Source organism: Phallusia mammillata, chromosome 2 (assembly GCF_965637545.1).
Source record: "Phallusia mammillata chromosome 2, kaPhaMamm4.hap1.1, whole genome shotgun sequence".
Taxonomy (NCBI): Eukaryota; Metazoa; Chordata; class Ascidiacea; order Phlebobranchia; family Ascidiidae; genus Phallusia; species Phallusia mammillata.
Genome location: NC_137253.1, coordinates 19,572,472 through 19,589,832, shown reverse-complemented (window position 1 = coordinate 19,589,832; position 17,361 = coordinate 19,572,472). Strand labels below are relative to the sequence as shown.

General features: G+C 36.5%; 4 protein-coding genes and 1 long non-coding RNA gene across 5 annotated transcripts in view; 3 read left to right on the top strand and 2 right to left on the bottom strand.

The window, feature by feature from the left end:
• LOC145212516 (uncharacterized) overlaps window positions 1–17,361 on the bottom strand; it is a 66,239-nt gene that overhangs the window by 17,531 nt on the left and 31,347 nt on the right. The gene's annotated exons all lie outside the window — the stretch shown is intronic.
• LOC145215020 (alpha-crystallin B chain-like) lies at window positions 1,898–4,446 on the top strand. The gene is made up of 4 exons (XM_080083675.1): window positions 1,898–2,144; window positions 2,566–2,727; window positions 3,666–3,843; window positions 4,110–4,446. The coding sequence occupies exons 1-4, from the start codon at window positions 2,034–2,036 to the stop codon at window positions 4,283–4,285; spliced, it is 627 nt and encodes a 208-aa protein (XP_079939801.1). The 5' UTR covers window positions 1,898–2,033; the 3' UTR covers window positions 4,286–4,446.
• On the top strand, window positions 5,942–7,389 carry LOC145215019 (calpain-2 catalytic subunit-like). Its single transcript, XM_080083673.1, has 5 exons — window positions 5,942–6,226; window positions 6,470–6,617; window positions 6,676–6,856; window positions 6,912–7,105; window positions 7,297–7,389. The coding sequence occupies exons 1-5, from the start codon at window positions 6,047–6,049 to the stop codon at window positions 7,323–7,325; spliced, it is 732 nt and encodes a 243-aa protein (XP_079939799.1). The 5' UTR covers window positions 5,942–6,046; the 3' UTR covers window positions 7,326–7,389.
• On the bottom strand, window positions 8,012–16,765 carry LOC145215021 (1-acyl-sn-glycerol-3-phosphate acyltransferase gamma-like). Its single transcript, XM_080083676.1, has 10 exons — window positions 16,543–16,765; window positions 16,174–16,343; window positions 13,424–13,585; window positions 13,065–13,218; window positions 9,006–9,108; window positions 8,866–8,941; window positions 8,636–8,736; window positions 8,441–8,565; window positions 8,336–8,381; window positions 8,012–8,148 (listed from the first exon to the last, which is right to left on the bottom strand). The coding sequence occupies exons 1-10, from the start codon at window positions 16,727–16,729 to the stop codon at window positions 8,028–8,030; spliced, it is 1,245 nt and encodes a 414-aa protein (XP_079939802.1). The 5' UTR covers window positions 16,730–16,765; the 3' UTR covers window positions 8,012–8,027.
• On the top strand, window positions 8,375–9,697 carry LOC145215022 (uncharacterized). Its single transcript, XR_013857178.1, has 2 exons — window positions 8,375–8,454; window positions 8,919–9,697. It is a non-coding gene; the product is annotated as an uncharacterized LOC145215022 (long non-coding RNA).

Genomic DNA, 17,361 nt, shown 5'->3' with positions numbered 1-17,361 from the left:
AGAAACTATTTTGTCTTATTAATGTGTCAATTTATAACCATGCTCAAGATAATACAATTATTTACTGTTATTGGTTTAAATTTCTTTAATTTCAAAGAATTAGTGTTACGCGGATGAATATAAATGCTTGATTAATTTCACGTGATGTGCAACGTCACAGGTCCGGGTAAAACAGACCCAAGAGGGGTCATAGTTGCATTATCGGCACAGCTTTCATTTTTGCGGTCGTTAAATATCGCATTAACATGATTAAAAAATTCCAGTCACACTGAGGCCAAAGTCGTTTCCCCCTTGTCAAAAGATGGAAACAGGCTAGTACACTTTTGACCTTCGTATCTAGCAGCTTCGGTAGCCCGTAAGAAAACAAAAATATAGCTTAAGCTTATCCAACATAGCATTAACCCAATTTTTTATTGCTGTGATCTTGTAATAGCGCACATTGGAAATAATCCTAAATAACCAAGGTTGTGAAACTTACAGTTTCATTTTTGATTTCAAAAACAAATTTAAACTGATTTTTATCTTGTTTCCAAGCTGTATTGTTTATGTGCGTTTATAACTTTTGTGACATAGCTGGAGAATTGTGATTACGTGCTGTGTTGCAACAAATATGGGCGTTCGCCTACTTTAGTTCAATATACAATCTAAAAATGCATCCCGAAAAGGGCTAGGCTACACAAAACCGAATGCCTCTTTAAAGAGCCTTATAGCCTAGCGCAGTGGTTCCCAACCTTTCATGGACCATGGCCCCCTAAACGTAACTTTTTGACCTTGTGGCCCCCTTCAAGTAACCCTGTAAGTCCTTGGGCCCCTTAAAAAATGAAATGGCAACCCGTGTTGGAATTCGGTACTAATTTCGGCTAAACAGATCGAATAGTGTAAAAAAGAATCCATAATCGTGACAAACCATTCGATCAAATAAGGAAATAAAGGTATTTGCAACACACACTTAGTTATGCGCATTAAAAAAAGAAAATGGCTGGGCCCAGGTTGGGAACCACTGGCCTAGCGGCTAGGCCCTAGCCTTAGGCCAACTCCGTGTGGACGAGTTGGTGTTATGTCGGGTCGGGTCAAAGTTTTTAAAAATGGTTAAGATCTGGAAACTAAATGCACACTTTATCACGTTTGATTTGAGATTTCACCTTCTTCGCAAATATTGAAGGCATGTGAGAGCGAAGCACAATGTAGACTTGTGTGATACAGAGCCTCGTACCCATGTGAGGCTGGGAAAACGTTCTGTCCGATAATATTTCTTAATTTAACCACGTGACATTCAAAAATTGTTTATAGTGAGTATAATGCATTCGGTCAATTTAACATTCGGCTTGCAATTAGGCTATAACTACAAGTATTTTCACAAATAAAAAAGAATCCGATAGTGTGAGCACATTCCGTTAATCTGGTTACAAAGCGGCCGAGAAAAAAACGTTATTAAGATTTTTCGGAGAAAATCGGACATTAAGGAAAAGTAATTAATTTCCTATTTTATATCATGGTTTTGTAGAAAGCATTTTGCATCTTTTTCGTAAAATAATTCAAAAAAGTGAAATCCATGTCGTGGATTGTAGCATACCACAAATTGAGTTTTTTCACAAGTGTAGCTTTAGGCATTGATCTTGTACACCGCAAAATGTGTAGCTACTTGATGTGCAAATGAATCAAAGAAAATCATAAGACGAAAAATAACGCAAATTCTTGTGTGGAACGGACACCCTTGCAAGAGATTTGTTAGCAACGGGAACAAAAAGCTAAAAGTGATGAAAGATGTCAGTCACACGAACAGTTCTGAACAGTGCGTCGCTTTATTGATAGACGAAGGGTCGCCCATCGTCGCAGAATGGGAAAGTGACGTAACAGCTGCATGAAGTCAGAACCCTGTTTAGTAACATGATAAGGCCACAGTCGAAACGATAAGGTGACAGACAGCTAGATTAAATTTTCCAGAAAGTTCGACTTGTGTTAAAAGACTTTTTGTTTGTGCTAGCCAAGAGTTCTGTTATCGGCGGTGTTAGGCATTTTATATTAGCATTGAAATGTCAGAGCAAAGACAACGTAGCGAACGTCACGTCAACATCAACCCTTATTACAGACAACCATCATGGGAGCCATTTAACGACTGGCCAACATCAAGACTCTTTGACCAGGTAAGTTAACATAAATATCGCAAAAAAGTCGTTTTTTCTCCTAAATTCTTTTTTACCACATGTCAGAGTACAATAGTTGGCATCAATTATACGCAATATCTCCTAATTAAATGTGAGTAGAAATGAGTACATCACGAAGTTTAATGGAGCGATATTCACGCACACCAGCACTGTTAATTAGTTATGGCCTAAACTTTCGAGTAAAATAAATTGAGGTTACGATTACAATGTCAATAATATTGTGCAATGCTGGTGTCCATTTGTGCTGGACATCCAGAACAATTGTTCCCTGCGGCAAAAGCAATTTTGCTTGAAGATTATATCGCAGAGTTTTTGAAAGTTTGACGAAAACGACAGCATTTTAAACACAACAAAATATTATACAGTATACTGACTTTTAAACAGTCTTTTGTGTTTTTAGGATTTTGGAATGCCTACAAACGACATGGATTTTGAATTACAACGTCAGCGTTTCTTTCGGGATCCATGGGCGAACCGACAACCTGCAAGTTTTGTTCCAGCAGCTCGTCCTGTGGCTGCCCCGCCATTGCTAACCAGACAGTTGAGTGGTGGCCTGTCTCAGGTATTGGGAGTTGAGTTTTATCCCGAAATCACAAAAAATATCGCAACAAAAAACACTCCTAGAAACAGACATCCAATTCGCTGCATAAGGTTAATGGCATAGAGCAGGTTTTAGCACTTTTTCATGTATTTTCGGGCAATCGTATTAGTCCAGACTAAGTACATTGGGAAAAATAGTTATCCTGGAGTGCAGCACAATAGTAGAACAAGAAACCTCATGGTTTCCAATAGTGATGCACCGAAGTTTCGGTTGGCCGAAACATTTCTGCCGAATACGCTGTTTTCCAATGTTTCGGTTTCGGCCCGAACTTTTTTGAAAATTCGGCCGAAACCAAACTTTTTGATTGCATGGAATTAATACCTATAAACTTTCATTTTCGTCAATACAAAACATCATAAGTTAACAATTTTTGTATGTATAAAATACGAGCAACTTTATCTGCAAAATTTTACAAGTTTAGTAAAGTTTCCGCATCGTAAAAGTGATTTTGACGTATCATAATTGAGCTCACTTGCATCAACAACACGAGGTTCAGTTGAAAACATCCATAAGAACAGGGATTTTAGGTTCGGCCTGATTCGACCTTGTGGTCGAATATCAATTTTCGGCCAAAACCTTTTTAGGCGGGTTCGGTGCATCGCTAGTTTCAAACATGGCGTTTCTTCAGAGCAATGGTACATTGGTACCCCTGTTTTTATTTCCATAGGACGTTTTAATTTCCATAGGCCTATTTTATTGCCAAACTTCTTTAACTCTTTTACTACACCTGATATATGTATAACTTGTTTGCTATACTTTCCGTTTTTTATATTGTTGCACAATAATACTTATACACTCGTAATGTGGTCAAATTATCTTTTTCTTGCATTTTTACAAATAATTAGTAACAAACCTTAGTTTTTTTTCAAAAATAATGATTAAAAAAATATTTATGGAAGGTATCTGCTGAAAAAGAAAAATTCAAAATCAGCTTGGATGTGAAACATTTTCTGCCAGAGGAAATTAAAGTTAAAACAGTTGGCAACTGTATAGAAGTTCACGGGAAACACGAAGCAAAACAGGACGATCACGGGGTGGTTTCAAGAGACTTTACGAGGAAATACACAATACCACCAAGTAAGAAATTGGTTTGTAATTTTTGACAACAACTGTTGCATAAGAGGCAAGCATATATTGTGAAACGTTTGCTTGGTTTTACGTTTTATCATAATGCGGTGACAAAGCCTAAATGTATTATCCTGTCTGTTTTAATTGTTGCCCGTTGAACTATTGTTAAACTGATTTTACTATTGGGTTATACGGGGTCGGAGCAAAGCCACTGAAATCTTTTGGTTGAACAAACAGTTAAAATCGTTACCCACAAATAAACGTTTTTTTGTCAGATGTTGATCCACTGACAGTAACATCGTCACTTTCACAAGACGGATTTTTGACAGTTGAGGCGCCGTTCAAAAAGGAAGCAATCTCTGGGCCTAAACTGCTTCCTGTACAACATGTAACTGAAGAAACAAGCAGTACTAGCAGCGAGAGTAAAAGCACACCAACATCATCGAAATAAGAATTATCTCTAATCCTTTTTTGTGGTTATCTAACACCTACTAACTGCTTATGTCAAGGCTACAAATAATGCTATATAAAAATGTTTGCTCATTTTTGTTTAGGAATGCTTTCTTCTCTGGTATTTATTGACGTTAATAAATAAGTTGTATTGGTACACAATGTTTGACAGTGAAAACCATTTAAGGTTAGTTGTCGAACTCCATAGCCTCAAGGCCAACGACCAAAATTATATTAATTGGGTTCGTTCGCGTCAAATATGTAGCAAAGCGAGGTAGTTTTGTAAAAGTGGTTTCGCAAGCACTAAATTTATGTGTCACAAAGCGGAAATAGCAAAATCTTGTTTACTCTGATGAAATGAAAAATTAGGTAAATAGGCTAAAGATAGGAATCTGTTACTTCTATGCACCCCTTTGTTACTTAGGACCAGGGAGTCGAACCGCTTGTCATATGGGTTCAGGTTCGGTTCGGGTTTACTTGGTTTTGTTTTTAGGGGTTCGGGTTCGGTTCAGGTTTTTAAAAATGTATATTTTCGGGTTCGGGTTTTGTTCCGGTTTGGGCAAAATAACCGGTCCGAACCGGTTTGCGGTTTTTAAACCGGTTCACATTTTTATTCGTTTCAATTTAATTCTACCCATCATCTACCTGGTCTTATCAAACTCCAAAATAATTTTGCCCGTGCACTGTTATTCTTGACACGCCCTGTAAGTGTTATCTCGCGTATTCTTCAGTGCGCTGTTTTGAAAAAAATCACAAAATAAACAACAGACTGCATTTTTTACTGGTTCGGTTCCGGTTCGGGTCCAACGCCAAACAAAATATGGGGTTCAACTCCGGTTCGGGTTTTTAGAAAATCGTAATTAGCAGTTCGGGTTCGGTTCGGGTTTAATGAAATTTCCCGCTCAAACCGGTTTACGGGTTCGGGTTCAGTTCCGGTTTGACTCCCTGCTTAGGACATCTAAAAACAAACAAATGTACTCTAACACGAGCTAATATGTCTAGTTCGAACTGAAATCCACCTACAGTAGCAGTTTTTCGGTGATTGCTGTTCTCTACATCAATATAATTCAAAACCCAGTGTATAAAACCCTAGGTTTGGTGAAATATATATTCCGTGAAACTATTGTGTACAATGGTTGATTCTGTTGGCCTACAGGGTTTTAGGCTAGCCTATACACTGGGTTTTGAACTAACACGAGCTATTAACACCTTTTGAACTAACACGAGCTATTAACAAAACTTAAATCGGACAAAAATTTAGACACAAATAGGGTTAGGAACTATAAGTTTTAGGTTGATATTTTGAGTACAAAACCCCAAACTGTGCTTACTAGAATTATTGCAACATTGCGTAATTCTGTATGGCTCCGGTGGCCAAACCTTTTTTAGTTTTTCAATAAACATGTTTTAACGTTTTAAAAAATCGGGAGTCGGGCCACTGATTTCTATAAGGGTTTATAGAGATCAGTGGTCGGGGCTTACCAAAGGCCAAAACGACTTTTTTTGGCGGATCAAACTGTTTCTACGCAAAACTTACAGCCGAAGACAAATTTAAATCGGTTTTATTCCCCATTTGTTCTAAAATCGTAACCGTTTTTGCTTAAAATACATACAAAATAAATTTCATGAAAACATTTTTTCGCTTGGGGGAGGGGGGGGAGTAATTCACTCTGTACTACTAGAGGCGGTGTATACTTTATACATATTGGGGTGTTTCCCCAAAAACTTTTTGTCTGAATAAAGATTTCAAAGCAGATGCCGGATGCAGAGAGAGACTCATCCGTTTGAGTTTTTAAATCTCGTTGCTCATATATGTACAAAATTTAAAATGGAGTTGTTGTTTGAAGATATCTCGTTTCCACCTAATAGCAACTCGTTGCTTTTTAAAAAGGACAGCTCCCAATTTGTAGAACCATCTAAAATAATCTGGAAGCGCCCACATGTAAGTTCTAACAAAACATGTATACTTCTAGGAAAGTTAAAAGAACTTGTTAAAGTTTGTAACATTTCATTAAAAATGCAGTAAGACAATCAGTAGCCAGCAGCCTAACATCATTTTATGTCATTGGCAGCTTTCTTTAGTGGTTACTAGCTATCACACTGCATGTTTCAAAGATATTCTGGTAAAGAATGGGCGTTAGCAAAGCAAGCACTTGTTTTTTTATCAAACATTTTAAAATTATAGGAAATAGCAAAAAATCCTTCACTGTTTGGCATATCCATCGCAAGCGAGCCTACACAAGGAATACTTGGAAATTGTTGGATGGTTGCTCCTTTGTATAGTTTACAGAAAAAAATGGAGTTGCTAAAAAGATTGTTTGTTAATTTTTCAAGTGGGTGTCAATAAATGTTCTATTATATTTATTGAAGAAATAACGATGTCATTTAAAGGTTTTGGTGATCCTTTATACTGTGGAAAATGTATTTGTTTGTTATGGGATGAAACTTCAGGTTCAATGGTGGAAATTTTAATTGATGACAAACTTCCAACAATTGATGGAAAGTTAATCATGGGTGCCTGCAAACATTCCTCAGAATTCTGGTGGCCATTGTTGGAAAAAGCTTGTGCAAAGTAAAGCATTTATTTTTGGTCATGAAAACAAAGCAGGTCAAGAAATGTGTTGCAGGCTGTATGGTTGTTATGAAGCTCTCACTTCAGGGTTAGCATCAGAAGGTTTCATGTTGTTTACAGCAGGATATTGTTGGAGAAAAGAATTGTCTCTTAAAAACTCTGCTCAATTTACAGAAACAAAACAGCAGATTGTGAAGTCTCTTGATGGCTCGTTATATGTCCATCTGTTTGTATGTTTCTCTGCCCCAAGTAAGTCTTACAATGTTTTCAATAAAACAGTTTTTTGATTTTTAGTTTGTTTGTGGTAGTATGTAGCAGTATTACAAAGGGACATTACTATGTTATTATTGGATGGAAAAATGAGCAAGAGATGGATGTGGTACGTGAGACAAATTAATGTCACCAGGTACATGGTGAATATGACAATATTTTATATGAAGGTACAACTTTGGAACCCATGGAATTTTGAAAGTGCCTCAAATCTTACACTCCTATTCAACTCTGAGTTTTGTGAAAGCAAACCAACAATAACTTTCACAACTTCTAGTCTTTGTGTACTTGCTGGTAATAGTTTTTTGATCATTTAGGCTGTATCAGTTAGTTGTTTAAGCAAATGTTTTTTTTTTTGTAAAGACAAGCTTGTGCCTTGGTTCAAGCATGAAGTGTGTGGTGTTTGGCATGCTGGTAAAACATCTGGAGGAAACAGAGCATTGATATCATTTGACAAAAATCCTCAGTACCTTATAACTATGAAACAACATATTCCAGGTTTCACCTTGTTTTTTTTTATACAAATCTATTTTGGTGCCAGATCTTAAGTTCAAGTGTTTATTTGCAGGCAAACTTTACATTTGCTTGATTCAAACTGGCAAACGACAATTTGCTAAAAGGAAAAACCTCCAACAAGCCTTAGGGTTACATGTTTGGAATGTAAGTTACAACTATTTCCTACTTTTTGATTATCATTTGAAGTTACAATGATTACTTTTAGTTCGAGTCCAAATCAAATAGAAGGTTGTCTTGTCACTTTTTCAACACAAATCCAGCGGAATATAGCTTATCCCCAAGCTATCAATATATGGGTAACTATATTGTATACCATATTGTTTTGCCAAACAAAGCACATTTAATTAATTATAGAACTTGCAGGTGATGTTCATTTGTTTTCAAGTTATAAAAGCAATGTTGGGAGTGCACTTATTGTCCCAAGTACTTTTGAAGCAAACATTAGTGGGACATTTCTTTTGAGAGTCTGCTCATCAAGTGAGACAACATTCATGAAACTGTAGGTTAGGTAAGCTGATCTTTTTATTTTTTGGTATAACAGTTATTCAATCATACCTTAATTGTTAATTCGGAAGAAAGATAACTCAACTCATGTTGCAATAAATTTAGTAAGAATTTATTTGAAGATGATCAAAAACATGTGTAAAAATAAAATCATTGAACACTGCCATTACTCATTTTTTTCCATAGGTTGATTGTGCTGTTCCAAGTCCAATCATCAGCCAATAAAGAAGAAAAACTAAATGTATAAAAAGTTAAGAATGGAGGATTACATCAAGAAACTACAGATGTACTTACACAATGCAATAGTGGTAAGAGTTACAACATACATTATCACAGATCCACCAAAAACAATCTTTAATGTCAGATACAGGCCAGGGGCTGCAAAAACTGCTGTCCAAACAATCATGAAAAAGAGTGCTCTGAAAAACATATTTTACAATTAAAATTTTAACTTTAGAAAGTTAACAAATTTCAAAAGGCAACAAATACCGAGAAGTCCTGGTTATCTGTTTTACGAGAACTTCATCTGATCCTGATTTGTCTGTTGTTGGAAACTTGTCATTTTGTGCGTAATATTCACAAAGATCATCCTAAAACAAAAATAATTGCAACTGTCTCTGCACGGTGCTGTTTTTAATTAAACTGATTAAATAATAGGAAAATCTAAACAAATCTTTAAAACAATGTAGCTGACCCAAACTGTTATTTATTATTGATACCTTTTCCTGGTACGTGGTATGAACAAATTCTGAACATTTTTCACTGTCTTCAGGAACTTCTTCCATTGGAATGCGTCTTCAGAGTAAAAGTTTTACACATTACCAAAAACTTAAGACAAAAAACAAAAGAGCAATTGTACCTGAGATAAACATCTGCACGTATGGAGATCCCTTTTAGAAGGTCGGAGAGTGTTGGGTTTTTGTTTCCTCCAAAACAAACTGACATGTCATAAATGGCAGGAACTGAAAAGCATCAATTTTTTTAATACATGTTTTTTTGTAGTTTATTGGTCATGGAATTTGCGACAGCCCTTGTACACTTTAGCTTAGTTACAATAGAAACGACCTATTCGTTCATCGAACACGTACTCTTTTGGCACATATTTGTTCTACTCACAATGCGTTCAACGAAGCTATATTTTACGAATTGGTATATACATTGTCGCAAAACTCGTTAAACTTTTCACATGAGCAGTAGAATATTGGGAACTCGTTATTGTGCAAACCGTCCTTTGCCCCCAAAAAATTGTTCTTAATACGTACGAAAATTGTAATTCTATACACATTTCTTGACCTGTTTTGGTGCTGTTTCTTTATAGCTGCAGAACAACGAAAAAAACGGACACTTTTCACACATATAAAATTTGGACAAGGCCAAACCTTTCGTGTCGTTGCATCGCTGTGTTTCATACTTCTTTAGTTGGTGCATTACAAAGTGTTTTAACTTTTATTAGACCTCACCCATTTTTTGCCTTTCTACTCCCCAAATGTTTTCACTGTGTATTATAACACCGCTGCGTTTTTAAATGGTAGTATTACGCTGTGAAGGTTACACGTGGTTACATTTGTAGTTAGTCTTGCTGCTTTGCCACCCTATACAAAAGTGGTCGCCCAACACTAGGCCGCGAGGAGTTAGTTACCGGACCGTATACTTTCTTAGGTTAGATGCTTTGAAACATACTTTCAGGTGGGGGCGTCTCTTCTCTTTTCGGCAAAACGAACTCAAGGTTCTCATTGAATCAAAGTTGTAACTAGAAAAGTGGCTTTCTGATATACTTCCATTTTATATATTCTATACGATATTTATCAATTTACTATACTATACACAATTTTATCTTCATATATGATTGTTTTTGCAAGCAAAAACGAATGGGTCCCCACACGCGTGTTTGTGCGGATTTACGGTAAACCTGTGCTGCGGTTATTTTTAGATTCTTAAAGACAAATTTATCACAAAGCATTAACTTAACTTTAAATGTTTTTGTCCGTATTCTTTTTGCATCATTATTTTCATATAATTAAAAAAAATCGGTGAAAAAAGAACTGGGAAAATACTTTCAATTTAATCTCTTCCTTTGACCGTGATATTGCCGTTCAAGTTCAGTTTTTAAACACAAATTTTACTAGAAAGCCTTAACTGTTACATTATACACTATATAAAAAAAGTCGTTTGCTACAAAGGTATACATAACAACTTGTTTTTCACTTAACTTTGTTTCGCAAAAACGACTGTTTAATGACCTTTTGACACTGTTTTTAACAGCAGTCAACAATACCGTTTACCAAAACTGAAAATGCGCGTGATAACTCAATAAAACGACACGGCATTGCTGCACAAAAAACAGCTGATTTCTAATCACCCAAACGACTGTCTCGTAAAACGTCTGTCCGGACGTCAAGCTGAGCACTCCCGCTCTGCCGCCTTAATCGTAAACCAGTGAATTCCTCCCTTGGGACTTATATCTGACTGATAGCGTACACATATTATGGGTTGTAAAGGTAACTGGCAAAATTTTAAATACTAAACGAATACCCTGCTTAAACAATTGTTAAATATTTCTGCACCATAGGCTTGTATTTCTGGCTTAAAACTAAAACCGAATATTTCGGGGTTTAAAGGGTAAAAAATGGGTGAATCCGAAAAAAAGATACAAAATTCTTTAAAAAATCTTACATTGCACCAACAACAGAGCATGAAACTCCAAGATGCTGTACTTTAGTCAGTACAGCCGTTTTACAACAATTACGTTTTGGGGGTGGGTTAACCGCTGGGTCAATCGGGGTCAAACTTCAGGAGGATCAAATTTGGATTATTAGTTAACATCTCTGTAAATTTGAATAAATTTAAAGCACTCTTTCTTGACCAAACGCGTCTCACAAACCAGCGTTAGACAGAAAAAAGAAAAAAAAATATGGACAAAAACAATGTGTTCCCTTCATGGAAGGGGACCCATAATAACTTTTGTTAAAGACCCGTCCTGAATAAAAATTTTGTTTCAAAACGATCCGCAGTGCAGTGGGTGTAGGCTACGCATTTGTGGGCAAACATACGTTTTTGTTGTTAAACGCCGTTAAAATGTAGGGACCCAATTAAAACTAGAAGGGTGGCTTTCTGATATACTTCCATTTTATATATTCTATACGATATTTACCAATTTACTATACACATCATTTGATCCACACATATGATTGTTTTTGTAAACAAAAACTAATGGGTCCCCACACGCGTGTTTGTGCGGATTTACGGTAAACAAATGTTGCGGTGACTTTTAGATTTTTAAAAACAAATTTTTAGAAAGTATTAACCCAACAATAAAAAAAATTGTTCGTATTCTTTTAGCACTATTATTGTCATATAATTACAAAAACATTAAAAAAGAACGAAACAAATACTTTAATTTAATCTCTTGCTTTGACCCAGATATTGTCGTCCAAGGTCGGGTTTTAAACACAATTTTTTCTAGAAAGCTGTAACAGTTGTGTTACAGACACTTTAAAAAGTGATTAAAAGCAATTTGCTACAAGTGTACACATAACAAATTGTTTTTCATTTAACTTTGTTTCGCAAAACCATTGACCTGTAGTAACCTCTCAGGGTGCACACGCCAAACGACTGTTTGACCTATTGACACCGTTTTCAATAGCACGCCGTCCTTACTGTTCAACAACACCGTTTAACCTAATTTATACATGCCTTGAGTGTTGATTCCTAAATTTATTGCAAAAAAACGCTACATTATGACGAAAGAAAGTTCTGAACTATGTTAGTAATACCTACTACTTGACCTTAAGTAACCCATGGTCATGCGGCGGCCGACCTGACAACGAGCATTTAAAAACACACATTTATGTTGCAAAAATGTCAAGTTTGGTTTTTCACTTTTGACTTTATTTTGATTAACAAGTTTTGCTTGACATAAACGAAACCGAAGCAAGCTTATTAGGTTCAAATCACGTCATAGGTGTGAAACCTTTGCCAAAACTGAAAATGTGAGTGACAACTTAATAAAACGAAATAGCATTGCTGTGCAAAACAGCTGATTTCTGTTCACCAAAACGACGTCTCGTAAAACGTCTGTCCGACGTCAAGCTGAGCCCTCCTGCTATCGTAAACCATTGAGTTTCCTGCTATCGTAAACCATTGAGTTAGTCTGTTGGGACTTCTGCCTACAGTGTCTTTCTTGACCAAACGAGCGTTAGACACATTTACGTTTCGGGGGCCTGTGGGTGAACCGCTGGGTAATTCGGGGTCAAACTTCTGGAGGATCAAGTTTGGATTAATAACTAACATATGTCCAAATTTGAATAAATTTAAAGCACTCTTTCTTTACCAAACCAGCGTTACAAACCAGCGTTAAAAATTTTACGTTTTGGGGGCCTGTGGGTGAACCCCTGGGTCATTCAGGGTCAAACATCAGGAGGATCAAATTTTGGTTAATAACTAACATCTGACAAAATTTACACAAATTTGAAGCACTCTTTCTTGACCAAACGCATATAACAAACCATGTTTAAAAATTTTGCATTTTGGGGGCCTGTGGGTGAACCGCTGGGTAATTCGGGGTCAAACTTCAGGAGGATCAAATTTAGATTAATAACTAACATCTGTCCAAATTTGAATAAATTTGAAGCACTCTTTCTTGACCAAATGCGTTTAACAAACCAGCGTTAGACAGAAAAAAGAAAAAACAATATGTGTCCCCTTCAGGGAAGGGGACCCATAATTAGGTAACAAATGTAAACTGTTGCAAGTATGGCAATTAATGTATATGAATAACCCTTAAATAGGATGTAAGCCTAGTTTATACACAAAGTTTATTCAAATTGCGGAACCTATATGTTTAATGCTGATGCACAAAATTTCGAAAGGTTTCGTGCAACATGTGATTCTGGTGCCATTTTCCTCTTTAGCTACTTACCTGCTTTGCGCAATCCACTGACTACCGAAACAAAGCCCTTGGTTCTCGGCATCAAGTGGTGCTTGAGAGGCTTCAGTCCCTTTTGCCGCGCAAATTCTGTGCTTAATTTGTGCTTTTCCGGTGTAAAACGTGTTCCCTCACAGAACAAAATCAACTATCAACAAAGAATAATTCGCGTTTCAGTGGTAAATACATTGTCATAACGTTACGTACATTAATTAAAATCAAAATAGGCTATAACCGGGTCATCAATGATACAACATTAGTTAAACCCATTGAGCCGTAAAGACTTTGTTTAATTAGTTGCTGACAAGATTTTTACACAACCTTTACAAACCCTTAAATAACAGTAACAGTACCCAAAAGTTGTATTGAAACGCGGAGTAGTTCTTGACACTGTTAGACAAAGTGTCTTTGTCAGATGAGAAGTTTCTTTTCAGCAATATATATTCGTTGAGCCAGAAAGCGGGACCAATCACCGGTGCAAACAATAAACTTTGCTTCGCCAAAGCTTTGATGTTCTGCGAAGAACGATGAAATTACATGTGTTAAAAATCTCCCTTTTGTAATTTGAAGGCGAGGCGTAATGACACATTTTTTCAGGTCAATGAAACGAATAAAAATCGTCGGTCAAGTTTCGATTTGCCCTTTCCTTCGTTCGCGTCTTCTGTAATACAAGATCGCATTTACTGTGCATCAACATTTAATGCTCCTTTTCAATCCACGTCAGTCAGCACACGTTTACTGGTACAAACTTGTACCCAGCGCTGGATTAACCTATAAGCAATGTAAGCACGTGCTTAGGGCATCAAGTAGAGGAGGGGCACCACAGAAATGGTTTCTACGTAAATTATTAAATCTAACAAAAAACTACAACTATATTAAAAATGTAATAAAAATGAATAAGTTCTGTTTATAAAGCGAAAAAATCAAATAAAACTAGAAGGGTGGCTCAGCACATTTTGTTGAACTTGCATTTACACTATAACCTATTTCAAAACATTAATATATTTCCTATGCTTATTTTGTATTGGGTCCCATATTAGCCATTGTCTTTTATAACCTTAGTCGTTTCTGCAGGCAAAACACACATGCAAAGTTGAAAATAATGCAATTCAAGAGATAACCATGAGAAAGTCGGGTGTTGTAAGGTAAAACACAGTGATCGGCACTGGGCTTAAATAATAATACTATGTAGAATACAAACTATAAAATTATTCACCCCAGATATTGTTTGAAGTAAGTCCTATTTAACGTTTTAAAAAACTGACCCATTTTAGGGGGCTAGCGGGGTAAATACTGGGGTTATCAACAAAAACAAAGTGGGATGCACATCTACATGAATATATCTACCATCTGTGTAAATTTCAGCCAAATCCATCAAACATTTGATGGAAAAACGAGTCGGACAAACTTTGGGTAAAAACACCCATTTTAGGGGGCTAGCGGGGTAAATACTGGGGTTATCAACAAAAACAAAGTGGGATGCATATCTACATGAATATATCTACCATCTGTGTAAATTTCAGCCAAATCCATCAAACATTTGATGGAAAAACGAGTCGGACAAACTTTAGGTAAAAACACCCATTTTAGGGGGCTAGCGGGGTAAATACTGGGGTTATCAACAAAAACAAAGTGGGATGCACATCTACATAACTATATCTACCATCTGTGTAAATTTTAGCCAAATCCATCAAACATTTGATGGAAAAACGAGTCGGACAAACTACGGGGGAAAATACCCATTTTAGGGGGCTAGCGGGGTAAATACTGGGGTTATCAACAAAAACAAAGTGGGATGCACATCTACATAACTATATCTACCATCTGTGTAAATTTCAGCCAAATCCATCAAACATTTGATGGAAAAACGAGTCGGACAAACTTTGGGAAGAAAAAAAAAGGAAAAAAAAAAGAAAACACACACACACAATTTGAGCAAAATCAATATGTGTCCCCTTCAGGGAAGGGGACCCATAATAACTGACAGAAGGGATTGATTGCGTGCTATATGACGTAACAACGTTGCCTTGCTCTGTTTGTTAAAACCTAAAACAGTCAAGACTCATGGGTGCCCAACCCGTCGATCGCGATCGACTGGTCGATCTCGGACTGATATCAAGTCGATCGCGAGGGATTCAGAAAAAATTATTTAAAATAATTGTTTTGTAATGCGTTTTTAGGGAATGTTGCCCTACATAGGTGACTTTATTGTGAAAGTTATTCATTAGGATATGTTCACACCACAAATACTCAGTCGACGCTTTACATCGCAAAAGTCACAAAAGTAATAGTTACGTCACAAAAATAATAGTTACAGTAGTAATGGTTACTTTGTGCTGGTACTTTTTTATTATCAAGATTAGCTTCGGATGAATTATAAAACATTAAGTTCAATGTAGTGTAAAAAGTCACACCCAAACCATAATAAAAAACTTAAAACAGGGCTCGGAAAAGGCTAGTTTTCCTTTGGTAATAAACGCATAGTCTTGCATTATCTTGTTAGTTTGTATTGGAATGTTAGATCCTGAGAGTTGGACTACACTACCTCAAACGTCGATCTTGGGTCAAAAAAGATTGGGCACCCCTGGTCAAGACAGTAAGGCAATGCTTAGTTAATAGCATGCTGTTTGAAAACATATTCGCGCATGTGGCAAACGTAAATTAAACACGACGCTAATAGGCCTACTAGTATGTTTTACAATTGGGCAACAGTGCTGAGACAGGGGAAGGCAGCAGCAAAATTAGGCGTTTTTAATTGAGTTTTGGAATATTTCTGACATTCTGAAACAAATCTGCAAGTTTAATATCAGCTAAGCTTATAGTCTATTACCCTTGCTGTATATTATGTTAAAATCGAAATCTCGATGAATAATTTTGTTTTTACGTTTATATTTCGAATTAAAAATGTTGTAGCCTAAGGGGCACCAAATTGTTTTAGTGCTTAGGGCCTCTAATGGTGTTAATCCGGCCCCGCTTGTACCCCCAACTCATGAAAAAAACGCAACTCGATGTCAAAAGTAGCCCAAATCGGCGACAAAAGCGCAACCTGGCAACTGGTACAAAGTGCGGTAAATAATATTGGATTTATGAATAATTAACGTACCTCCATTACGCCGAAACTGTTGCCCACTGTCCATAACGTAATCCAATCCAGCTGCGATTTATGGTTTAAAATCACAACAGCTTTTTCCTTTCCAAGATATTTTAAATCTCGCGTTCTCACATACAAGTTTACGCTTATGTCAGCCCACCATTGCGCGTAAGCGGGAACCACTTAACAATAGAATAAAAACAGTACGTTTCAATTACGGAACGCCATAAATTACAAGCACTCTTGAGATTGCACCACACGCAGTCGGTGGGTCAAGCGTGTATTTATTGCTAAAGCGTCCAAACTTACTTTTTTAATAAACCATTAGCATGCTTATACAAAAAGCCATAAACTATGCTGTACGTAACGCCGACAACTTACAAATCCAATGCAAGTATGTTAATTTCCCATTGATGGTCCTTTGCAAATCAACATAACCAATCCATCTCAGTGGAATCAAAAGGAGTTGAACAGCATTAATCAATAGCGAAGTCCACAAGAAAATAAATCCAGGCAGGAATTGCGAAATCAATAGTTGTTTTACAGACTTTGGTGCAAAATTCCCCATGGGTTTTCGATTTTTAAAGCCTAAGGTATCAGGTCACTAAAAAAGGAAAAAACATTTGTGAAAGATGGTGAAATTCTATATTACATATGAAATTGTTTACGGTTTGGTTAGCGAAAGTTACTGATCTAATTTATTACTGTCTGAGCTCCTTGACCATACTTGGCCACATAGCACTAAAAACAACTGTTGCAACTTTTAACTGGCAGTGCCAGCCAATATCTGACTCGATACATCACAGCTGTTTTTCGTTTGGCAACAAGTATTGTCGTTGCTGTCTTGCTTGGTTGCTCAAGCGTACAATAAGAAATATATGCTTGTTATTGCAACCGCTAAATACATCTACTATTTTTTAAACGTGTATGTTAGCTTTGTTTCAAAGGCGCCAAAACTTATTTTGAAACTATCCAACAATTGCGACATTATACGTTATAAATGCGGATTGTTACGCAAATAGTCTGGGTCTGCCGCTAAATTTAAAATGTAGGTTAATCCGAAGATCTGGGTGCATCCCGCTGTTTTCTTGTTTGTTTCGGAGATGCGCTAGTTTTCTCAATTAGTTACGAAGTTAAGTTCCTCGTCTTCAAAAAAAAGTTTGACTTTTTTATTTTGCAACAACATATTTGCCTATGGTT